Source organism: Mus musculus, chromosome 12, assembly GCF_000001635.26.
Source record: "Mus musculus strain C57BL/6J chromosome 12, GRCm38.p6 C57BL/6J".
NCBI classification, from domain to species: domain Eukaryota; kingdom Metazoa; phylum Chordata; class Mammalia; order Rodentia; family Muridae; genus Mus; species Mus musculus.
Genome location: NC_000078.6, coordinates 78,557,503 through 78,570,002, shown reverse-complemented (window position 1 = coordinate 78,570,002; position 12,500 = coordinate 78,557,503). Strand labels below are relative to the sequence as shown.

At 36.4% G+C, this 12,500-nt stretch overlaps 1 protein-coding gene across 23 annotated transcripts in view; it reads right to left on the bottom strand.

The window, feature by feature from the left end:
- Gphn (gephyrin) overlaps window positions 1-12,500 on the bottom strand; it is a 467,448-nt gene that overhangs the window by 114,770 nt on the left and 340,178 nt on the right. For 13 of the 23 annotated variants that reach the window (XM_006515899.4, XM_017315079.2, XM_006515903.4 and 10 more), the window contains 2 exons: window positions 9,581-9,643; window positions 7,105-7,147 (listed from right to left, as the gene is read on the bottom strand). In XM_006515899.4, coding sequence (XP_006515962.1) covers window positions 7,105-7,147; window positions 9,581-9,643 — 106 coding nt within the window. The remainder of the gene's footprint in view (window positions 1-7,104; window positions 7,148-9,580; window positions 9,644-12,500) is intronic. The other 10 variants (XM_017315077.2, XM_006515902.4, XM_017315078.2 and 7 more) reach the window with 1 other exon arrangement.

Here is a 12,500-nt window from a genome sequence, read left to right as displayed (position 1 = left end):
CATAGGTTATTGCCACTGTTCTTGATTGTTCTCTAGAACTGGATGATAAGATTTGATTGATGAAGACACAAGATTTGGTTATAGGACATAGAGAAATCAGGCTAGAATTCTTTATTCCTGGAGATTCCTGTATGATTTTCCAGAGAACCAGCTCTTTGATCAATCTGACTTGTGATCAGGGTTTAAATTCTGCTTACATGGAAAACCTTATTCTATAGAGCAGAATGGCACAACTTAAAAAAGAAAGGAAAAAAGCCTATTTTTGTATGAACAATATTTGCCTTGTTATGCCCATAATTCTTAGGCTATAACATCATCATCTCAAGTATTTCTCATGATTGGCTCTGGAAGCCAAGGTTTCTCAGTCAGGTTTCTTCTTAGACTGGTGTTCTTTGAATAAACTTTGCCCTAGATTATTTTTCAACCTACGCCGCCCCCCATTTCCCTTTCTGAGACAGGATCTTATAATAAGGTCCAAGATGGTCTCAAACCTGAGGTCTTCCTGTCTTAGCCTATTGAAAGCTGGAATTACAGACAGATGCCACCATGTACCATTTTAATTTCTTGTTATTATTTTGTATGGTTAGAGAAACAAAGGCAACATGAAAAAGCTCTTCAAATACTACCACATTAAAGGAATGGCAATGTGATGGCCCAGCATTAGACTGGCTAATGACTTATGTCCATATGTAACACTTAGATCAACTATTTCTGGATATATTGCTGGAAAAATAATACTCCTATATTTATTATTATTTTTTATTTTTAAATTTTTTTTGGTTCTTCGAGACAGCATTTCTCTGTGTAGCCGTGGCTGTTCTGGAACTCACTCAGTAGATAAGGCTGGCTTTGAACTCAGAAATCCGCCTGCCTCTGCCTCCCAAGTGCTGGGGTTAAAGGCGTGTGCTACCACTGCCCGGCGGTAGTTCTCTTTTTTAATTACTCTGAAAAATTATCTCCAACAAATTTGTATTACTGGGTGTTACACTCCAGTTGTTTACTGTGATAAACAGTACTTGTATTTCTTATCAGTCCTTAATCAGGATCTGAAGGATTCAATGTTTCCTAGTGATTCAACTCTACTTCCATATGTGGATAACCTTTTGTTGTGGGTTAAAGATAGGATAACTCTAAGACTCAGTCTCTATATTTATTTTTTCCTCTTTGTTTTAGTGTTACTTTAGAGTTTGCATGGTTTGTGCATAGTGGAAACTCATGTATATACAGAAACAAACATGTGATACCATAAGATGACTTTAGGTATCTTTTCTTTTATTGTTCCTTGAACTATTCTTTTAAGACAGGGCCTATTCACCAAACTAGAAGCTCCTTGTTTTGTCTAGGATGATTAGCCAGCTACCACCTGTCTCTTGGATCCACTTGTTTCTGTCCAACCCCATTTTATTTTTTTAAAAAGAGACTGCTGAGCACTCAAACTCAGGTCCTCATGCATGTACAGCAAGTAGCCCTATAAACTGACCCACTGTCTTAAAGATCTCTACTGTTCTCATAAGAGTTTCTGTATAATTGTTATAATAACTAACAGAAGCAACCTGAAGTGGGGAGGGCAGATCAGAAGCTGGTCAATGACTGGACTGTAAAAATATAAAACAACAACAACAAAAAAGAAACTATAGTCTATCATGGTAGAAAAGGCAGTGAAAGATCTGTATGACAAGAACTTCAAGTCTCTGAAGAAAGAAATTGAAGAAGATCTCAGAAGATGGAAAGATCTCCCATGCTCATGGATTGGCAGGATTAATATAGTATAAATGGCCATCTTGCCAAAAGCAATCTACAGATTCAATGCAATCCTCTCAAAATTTCAACTCAATTCTTCATAGAGTTAGAAAGAGCAATTTGCAAATTCATCTGGAGTAACAAAAAACCTAGGATAGTGAAAGCTATTTTCAACAATAAAAGAACTTCTGGGGGGAATCACCACCTCTCACCTCAAGCTGTACCACAGAGCAATAGTGATAAAAACTGCATGGTACTGGTACAGACAGGCAGGAAGATCAATGGAATAGAATTGAAGACCCAGAAATGAACACACACACCTATGGTCACTTGATTTTTGACAAGGGAGCTAAAACCATCTAGTGGAAAAAAGACAGCATTTTCAACATATGGTGCTGGTTCAACTGGTGGTCAGCATGCAGAAGAACACAAATGGATTCATTCTTATCTCCTGTACAAAGCTCAAGTCCATGTGGATCAAGGACCTCCACATAAAACCAGATACACTGAATCTAATAGCTAAGAAATTGGGGAAGAGCCCCAACACATGGGCATAGAGGAAAAGTTCCTGAACAGACCACCAATGTCTATGCTCTCAGATCAAGAATTGACAAACGGGACCTCATAAAATTGCAAAGCTACTGTAAAGCACAGGACACTTTCAATAGGACAGAAATGCAACCAACAGATTGGGAAAGGATCTTTACTAATCCAACATCCAATAGAGGGTTAATATCTAATATATACAAAGAAGTCAAGAAATTAGACTCCAGACAATCAAATAACCCTATTAAAAATGGGGTACAGAGCTAAGCAAAGAATTCTCAACTGAGGAAACTCAAATGGTGGAGAAGCACCCAAAGAAATGTTCAACATCCTTAGTCATCAGGGAAATGCAAATCAAAACAACCCTGAGATTCTACCTCACACCAGTCAGAATGGCTAAGATAAAAAACTCAGATGACAGCAGATACTGCCCAGGATGTGGAGAAAGAGGAACACTCCTCCATTGTTGGTGGGATTGCAAGCTGGTACAACAACTCTGGAAATCAGTATGGCAGTTGGTTCCTCAGTAAATTTGACATATATTACCAGAGGACCAAGCTATATTACTCCTGGGCAAATATCCAAAAGATGCTCCAACATATAATAAAGACACATGCTCCACTATGTTCATAGCAGCCTTATTTATAATAGCCAGAAGCTGGAAAGAACCCAGATGTCCTTCAACAAAGGAATGGCTATGGAAAATGTGGTACGTTTATACAACAAGTATGAATCAGCTATTAAAAACAACAACTTTGTAAAATTCTTAGGCAAATGGGTGGAATTAGAAAATGTCATCCTGAGTGAGGTAACCCAGTCACAAAAGAACACACATTGTATGTACTCACTGATAAATGGATATTAGCCCCAAAGCTTGGAATACCCAAGATATAATTCACAGACCACATGAAGCTCAAGAAGAAGGAAGATCAAAGTGTGGGTCTGTTGGTCCCTTTAGAAGGGCTAACAAAATACTCACTGGAGCAAATATGGAGACAAAATGTGGAGCATCTTTGAAGGAAAGGCCATCCAGAGACTGTTCCACCTGGGGATCCTTCCCATATACACTCAGCAAATGCAGACACTGTTGTGAATGCCAAAAAGTGCATGCTGACAGGAGCCTGATACAGTTGTCTCTTGAGAGGCTCTGCCAGAGCACAAATACAAAGGTGGATGCTTGAAGCCAACCACTGAACTGATCACAGGGTCCTCAATGGAGGAGTTAGAGAAAGGACTGAAGGAGCTGAAGGCGTTTGCAACCCCATAGGAAGAACAACAATATCACCCAACCAGAGCTCCCAGGGTCTAAATCACCAACCAAGAAGTACACATGGATGGACCCATGCCTTCAGTTGCATATGTAGCAGAGGATGGCCTTGTTGGGCATCAATTGGAGAAGAGGCCCTTAGTCCTGTGAAGGCTCAGTGTCCCATTGTAGGGGAATTCAAGGGCGTGGGTAAGTGGGTGGGGAACACCCTCATAGAAGCAGGAGGAGGGGGGATGGTAAAAGGGTTTTTGGGGAAGGGGTGGTGGAAATCTGGAAAGGGGATAACATTTGAAATGTAAATAAAGTATCCAATAAAAAAAAGTCATGGTAGCTAGGGAGCCATCATGGCAATAGGAACTTGCAGCATAGTTTGGTATATCATGGTGGATCAGGAATCAGAGTTAGGGCTAGAAACAGGCTTAAGTATTACCCACAGTGATCAATTTCTTTAGCTAGGACCTATTTCCTAAACATTTCACAGTCTGTCCAAGTCAAAATATTAGTTTAGAACTAAGTATTCAAATTTACCAGTCAATTTGGGTAAGATTTTAGACTCTAGCCATAAATAGTTTCCAAAGTGAAGTTATGATTTTGTCTTAAGTCAAATCTGTTACCTATGATATGATTTATTTATTTTTATCTTGTCTCATACAATACATCTAGACTGCAGTTTCCCCTCCCTCTTTACCCATCAGTCCTGTCTCCCAGATTCACTCCTCCTCTGTTTTCCTTTTGAAAAGAGCAGGGAAGGAATCTTGCACTACTAATAGACTAAAAAGTTTTTTTTTTCCAGAATTATTATTACTTTTTTGATTGGATATTTTCTTTATTTACATTTCAAATGTTTATGTTTCAAATGTTTTCCCCTTTCTCTCCCTGCCTCTATGAGGGTGGTCCCCCACCCACCTACTCCAGTCTTCCCACCCTGGCATTCCCCTACACTGGGGTATCGAACACCCTCAGACCCAAGGGCCTCTTTCCCCACTGATGACCAACAAAGCCAAAAGCCAAAAAGCCATTTTTTTTTTCATGGTAATAACTAAGAGATAGTAAGATGATTGGTGCTTTTAGTAGTTATTGCAGGCAGTAGGGCCAGAGATTTTGAAATAGCCATATTCCCACATAACCTAGCCAGTTCTTGAGTAAGACAGTAAGACGGTGCAAGAGTTAATCTTGTTTTCTTGCTGAGTCCATTTCAGGCTTAATTAGAATTTGAATTCCTTGATAGACAATCCCATGAAAAATTATCCAACTCTATTCTAAGAATCCAAGGCCAGGATGTCCCAGCTAACTTATTTTACCTTTTGTTAAACTGCCTAGTTGTATGGAACTTCCTCCAGCTAACTAATCTTAGCTTCTGTTAAAAATGCTAACTTCAAACTGCTTACTTCTGTAAATCTCCCTTGCAGCTACCTAGAGAGATGCCAGCTACCTAGAGAATGTTTTTGTCTTTAAAAACCCCATTGCATACACTAGCAAGATTTTGCTGAAAGGACCCAGATATAGCTGTCTCTTGTAAGACTATGCAGGGGCCTAGCAAACACAGAAGTGAATGCTCACAGTCAGCTATTGGATGGACCACAGGGCCCCCAATGGAGGAGCTAGAGAAAGTACCCAAGGAGCTAAAGGGATCTATAATCTTATAGGTGGAACAACAATATGAACTAACCAGTAACCCCCTGGAGCTCGTGTCTCTAGCTGCATATGAATCAGAAAATGGCCTAGTCGGCCATCAGTGGAAACTTTATAAGCCTCAGTACAGGGGAACGACAGGGCCAAGAAATGGGAGAGGGTGGGTGGGGGAGTGGGTGAGGGACTTTTGGGATAGCATTGGAAATGTAAATGAAATAAATACCCAATAAAAAAAGGAAAAAAAAACCCATCTTCTCTACACTTGGGGGCCATATTTATTTCTCTAAACACTTGGGTGTGGTCCCAGATAGCTGAAATAAAGACTTTCAATTGACTATAAACTATGTCAACTCTGGTGGCTGTAGCATCTGTAAATTAAATCTCTTTCCTGATTACTAAACACAGTTTGTGTGCTATCTGTAACATTTGTAAATTGAATCTCTTTTCTGTTTACCAGACATGAACATGGCTATGAAATAAAATTTACTCTTTAATAACTTTCTACTCTGGGTCTGTTTTTTTTTCCCCAGAAATTCACAAATTTATTCTACAGTTTTGACTCCTTTCTTCAACCCCATGATCTATAGCCTCCGAAATAAAGAAATGAAAGATGCCTTGAAAAAGGTTGTAGGAGGTTCTTAGAAAGTCTTAGGTATAGTGAATTATTTAAAAGGAGTTTGGAGTCCTAGACATGTTCAACATGTGACCACTGGTTTTGTACATTGGAGAACAACTAATATGGTCCATCATATTTGTTGACCACAACCTTTTATGGCAATGTCAGAAGCCTGAAGCCACAGGTCATTAATTAATCGAGAGACTGACAGGTACATGGGAACTTTTCACAGAGAGACAGTTAGACATTATAAGTATCATGCCATCACTATAGACTCTTCCCCTGGCAGAATTCACTGTATCTTCTATAGCATGTTGTTTGTAGTGTGTCTTTCTTTATTCCTTGTGTTACAGTTGGCTGCCCAGAGTTTGTTTCTTTATGCCTTTCCATTCTTTTTTTTTTAAATCTCATTTATATTTCAAATGCTATCCCCAAAGCTCACTATAACCTCCCCCCTCTCTGCTCCCCAACCCACCCACTCATGCTCATGGATTGGCAGGATCAATATAGTAAAAATTGCTATCTTGCCAAAAGCAATCTACAGATTCAATGCAATCCCCATCAAAATTCCAACTCAATTCTTCAACGAATTAGAAAGGGCAATCAGCAGATTCATCTGGAATAACAAAAAGCCGAGGATAGCAAAAACTCTTCTCAAGGATAAAAGAACCTCTGGTGGAATCACCATGCTGGACCTAAAACTGTACTACAGAGCAATTGTGATCAAAACTGCATGGTACTGGTATAGTGACAGACAAGTAGACCAATGGAACAGAATTGAAGACCCAGAGATGAACCCACACACCTATGGTCACTTGATCTTTGACAAGGGAGCAAAAACCATCCAGTGGAAAAAAGACAGCATTTTCAACAAATGGTGCTGGCACAACTGGCGGTTATCATGTAGAAGAATGCGAATTGATCCATTTCTATCTCCTTGTACTAAGGTCAAATCTAAGTGGATGAAGGAACTCCACATAAAACCAGAGACACTGAAACTTATAGAGGAGAAAGTAGGGAAAAGCCTCGAAGATATGGGTACAGGGGAAAAATTCCTGAATAGAACAGCAATGGCTTGTGCTGTAAGATCAAGAATCAATAAATGGGACCTCATAAAATTGCAAAGCTTCTGCAAAGCAAAAGACACCGTCAATAAGACTTTATAAAATACATATTCTTTGTATAAATTTCTATCATTGCTTATTTTAACTTTTTTTCATTAAAATGCCAGTCTTTAGTGCTATATTCAGTTGAGCCACAATTTATATATTTTGGAAGCCTACCTGAAATCATGACTACTTACTGGCTCTTAGAATGTTCTCCTTGCTGCTGCACCTGGACTGGACCTGCAGAAAGAGCACAAACTCAGTAATTTAGGGCTTATAACATGGGCAGCCAGATAAGTATGCTTAATGGGCAAGCTCCTGAGGTCTAGGAGAAAAGGTTTTTATTTATCTTGGCTATCACAACATGTTAGTAAAAGTTCATTATGTTTTCCAGATATATTTAATTCATTTTTATTTATAAAAGATTGAGTTCCAGAAAAAATATTTCAGGTACAAAATTATAAACTGGACAAAGATAAGACCCAAACCAATTTATGTGAATCTGAGATCAGCCCAGGTGGCCCTCCATATCTGTGGGTTTTCATAGCTGTAGATTCAACACACTGTGGATTAGAAAAAAAAAAGGAGAAGGAGGAAGACAGGAAGAAAACCAATAACACAAAACACCAGCACTACTGCCTGTATCTGTTCTGTATATGTGATCTTTATTTCCTTGTCCTTATTCCTTATGGAATACAATATAAGAATTGTTTACATAGTATTCATATTGCATTAAATCATAAAGTAGAGATGAGGGCTGCAGATATGGCTCAATGGTAGAGCACTTGCCTACTAAACTAGAGACTATGATATACAGGATATGAGTGGATGTACTTAGGTTGTAGGTAATATATGACACTTTATTTACATGAGACTTGAATATTTGGGATTCGGTTACCTAAGGAGGACTTGAAATGAAATGAAGTTGGTATGGATACTGAAGGATGACTATATAATGGAATAAATTCAACACTACATATTCAGTTATGAAACTCTATAATCTTAAGGTATTCTGTATATGTCTTGACTAGAATAACAATGGAATCTAAGTAAAGTTAAAATCACATATTCTATTGTAGTGATTTTTATTTAAATGTATGTTAACAAGGGATATAGAAAAATTCTTATTTGTAAATTTACCTTTGATGGTCATTAACTTTTGTAATAACTATTATTATAACTGAATAATACTAGCTATGAAAGATGTTTCTATTGGAAATGAGTTAAATTTAATTCATTAACCATTTTTAGGTATATATATATAGTTTGTCAATTAGGGACCCTTTAAGTTCTGATTGAAAAATTTAAAGTGGAACATTTCTTTTGAAGTTCACCCAATGGCTGTATTCAATGGCGTGCTGAATGGTAACTTATGATTTCAGATATAACTTTATTCAGGGTCCACACCTCTTCCTCCCACTCCACAGCAGCTTGCCCCAGATGGATATATAGACAACAAAGAACTTTCTATAGCTTAACACAGTTTAATAATATATGAAAAAGTGTATGAAAGGAATGTTGTAACTTAGGGTAGGTTATGGCTGTCCTTCCCTGAAAAAAAACAAAACAAACTATTAATGAATGCTTAAAGAAAGAAAGAAAAAAAATGCCATGAGCAGACAAGGTAAAACAAAAACCAAAGCAAATAAATCTAAACACACACACATACCACACACACATACACATACACACACACACACCACACACACATAAACATACACACACACACACACCACACACACATAAACATACACACACACACACACCACACACACATAAACATACACACACACATACATACACACACACATACCACACACACATAAACATACACACACACACACACACATACCACACACACATAAACATACACACACACATACACACACACACATACCACACACACATAAACATACACACACACACACATACACACACGGCAAAATAAACAAGCCGCTACAAATATTAGCTATTCTCTTTTGGCCCACATTGTTGTAATAGTTTCAGGTATATGGTACAAAGACACTCATTCAGAATAAGAAAATGGTTATAGTGTTTACTTATAAGTCTTACTGGAGAACAACTGTGGACCCAATGAGAAAGAAATTTGTGACTTAAAGAAAATAAGACACAGAAGAAAACATAATAAAAAAAAAAAAAAGAAAAATCAGAGAGAGACCGAAGAAGTAAATATGGAGGTTAAAAAAAAAAAAGCATGGGTTTATCAAAGGGGAGACAGTGTATAAATGGAGAATGTTCTAATATTTTGTCTTAAAATTCATATCAAAGAGGTAAGTGTAACTAATGAACTTTCTGCAAAATAAATGAGCAATTTGCATATCATGAAATGAAAACAAGTGTATCTCTACCTCTACAGTCTTAACAGGGAAAGAAACACACAACAACAGAGAAATTAATAGACAAGCTGAATAGAGAAACTACATTTGAAAAAGTGACTCAACACAAGAGAACGCTAAAAGCATGGGAAGAAAATCTGGGAGAAAGAGGGAAAAGAAAGAGGAAAATGTTGAAAGACAAAAACAGCCCATAGAAGTCAAATGGAAGTCAAGAAAGTCTTCAACAAGATGTGCAACAAGATGTGACGGAGCCAAGCCCATCGCGCAAAGCAATGTTTGCGAGTGGAAAGTAGCTCCTTTGGTCAGTAATAGTTACTCTTAAGTCGTAGCCTCTATTCCTCCAGAGTTCATCTTTAAGCCCTTCCAATCTAGAGTGGAGCTAGTGTATGGATAGAAACAAGAAATTTACAATGAACAGTGCAGTTCAGATGAGTAGTTCAAATCGTCTCAAAATATTCTAACAAATTTATGTAATATCTATTATATACATTAAGTAATGTATATAATGGAAATAATTAGTAAAGAACTCCCTGGTATTTTGTAACCAAAACAAAGCAAATCAAAACATCCCTCCTGCTTCTCTATGAGGCTTAAAGATTAATACCTCCCCACAATTGTTTATAATACAGATACAGAAACCCACATTTTTTTTAAATACCTCAGTTTGGAACCACCTATTTCAAATAGCTTTAGAGGAGAGATTTGGAGAATTGAAAATTCAGTTCTCTGAAATAGGAGTCTTTATAAAAGTGTGCAGATTGCCAAAAGTATTGCAAACACTGTTTCCCATTTATGTTACATGCCTGTTGAACCAGATTTGAGAGAAATTTATTTTTAAAGCCAGTGATTATAAGACTTTCTTTACTTAGTGCTTTTAAATATGTCTATCTAAACAAGCCAAGATAAGTTTTCAAAACTTTATTGATAATCTATGTACTGAATTACTTTGTGCTACATAGATAATATCATATTTATAGTATTCATTCATTTTTATAAAAATCTCAATATAAAGGCTTTAACATAACATAGATCATAGAATTTAATTTTAAAAGATAAGTTAAAAGTATCAAGTTTTATTTCATTTTATTTTGTTACTTGTTTTAAGCAGTGAGAAAAAGGGAAAATGAAAAATTAAATAATCTGAGATTATGGGATTACATTAAAATCCTAAGGGAAGAAAATGAGATGTTCAAAGAATCCCCATTACTTTATTCTGTTGGGCCATGTTATTTGCTGCAATTAATAACTGACTGATTTTATAGCACAAATGATTCTCCCTCCCACAGGAATCAGAATGAAAACAATGTAATAACTGCATTCTATTGGAGTCAATGGAGGAAATAAAAGAGAAATGAGACCATTGAACACACAGGTATTCACTTACTACTCAAAATTACTTGAGACATCAAATAATTTACTTAGACATGGGTTTACAGTAAAATAGGATTTTTGCTTAAGATCACATAGCTTATTAAGAAATCTTAAGATATGACACAGAAACAAAGGAAGGACAACATATAATAAATGGTAAGGAACAAAAATAAAAATGCTTTTTAAAAAGCTGAGAAAAACTTTTACAAGCAGTCACAGTCTTTAGAGACAGATAAATTACTTACCTTATGCTTAGGTCATAATAAGAATAGCACAGTGTTTAAAGTCATTTCTTCATTATAGGAGGTACAATTGAAAGCCATAAGTTATAATAATGTGAATTGCTACACAGAAATGAAGATTCTTCCAGCCCAACATGAAAATCTAACTCTTTTGGGAGAAAATTTGAACTTACATTTAATGTAACATGAACAACTGAAGGTGTAAATGTCAAAACATATAATAACATACAAATCTCACACCAAAAAGGAAGAAACATACAGCTCAATCACTACAGACACAGAAGTTAAATATGATAATAATTTGTGATACATAAGGGAAGGCACATCACTCTAATGGTGAAAGATGCATGCATAATGTATAACCATTCATTTATGTCCCCAGCCCCCAGCCCACTCATACAAACAAACAAAAAAGTCCACTAACAATACAGGGAAAGAATGTAGTGCCAAGCTGTTATGAAAAAAGCAGGACACACGGAAGCACAGCAGTGGTCATGTGATTTGAGAGGTGTTCTTCCCTTAAACCATCCCATCACCATGCTCATTTTAAAGAAGCCAGGAAAAGATTCCCTTTCAATGCTGCAATAGCTACGAGCCCCCAGCTTGAAGCTAGAGTGTGGAATTTTGATCACCGTTCCCTGTGATGTCAGGAGCTCTCCAATGGAAGCCAGATGTGTACAACTAGTTAGTATAAATAAATGCAAATAACAAACATTTCTTTCCTTCTGCAATGCAGAAGGGAGGACTCAAACAAATCAAACCAAGCCCATGCTAAGGATAGGTTCATAACAATATTAGGTACATAATAAGGATCATATTTGAATGTAGGTCAATACTAATCCAACCTTACAAAACTATTTCTATTTTACAGCTCACTGGGCTCATTCATGTTTTTTCTCCTAGAAATGCTAGAATACATAGTTCAAATGGAAAAAACTCTGAGCAGTTGGTCAGGTGGGGTCAATATGAAGAAGAAAGTACATTTTCTCTGATGAACATCAGAAAATCATTTAAAATTTTAATATGATTTGCTTAATTATATAATCTGAGAAGTTATCTGGTTTAGGAAGATACAACTTAATTTTTAAAATATTGTTTAAAAACAAAAAGCTTATCTATTTAGAAACTAAATTTCCTATAAATTTAACTCTCAATAAATATTAAAAATTGGCTGTTCTTGTTAGTAGTAGGGTCATATCAATTCATAAGAAAAAAGCCACAACCCCGCTTTGACTTTCTATTATTAATGCCATTATTTAACTTCATCTGGTTTCTTCCTTTTGTATGACAAATTTTAATTCATGATGACATCTGAATTTAGTTAGCAGTTTTGTGACTATTCAAAGATAATATAGCTATACCATATTTTTATTTTATTCTTAACAGGCCAGAATAGCTTGACTTTTCCTGCAGCATGGCTTTAGCATTTTAGGTAGTGGGTTCTCCCATAACCTTAGTTTTCTTATAGGAAATATAAAGGTTTTTGTAGGGCTTAAGGAAGTAAAGAATATTTCATTAATTTGAAGATTTAAAGAGGGAAATGACTATGAATAGTTATAATGGTAGTAGATTCACTGGCAGTGTGACATACTCTATAATTATATACCCTTTTCCATTAGTTCC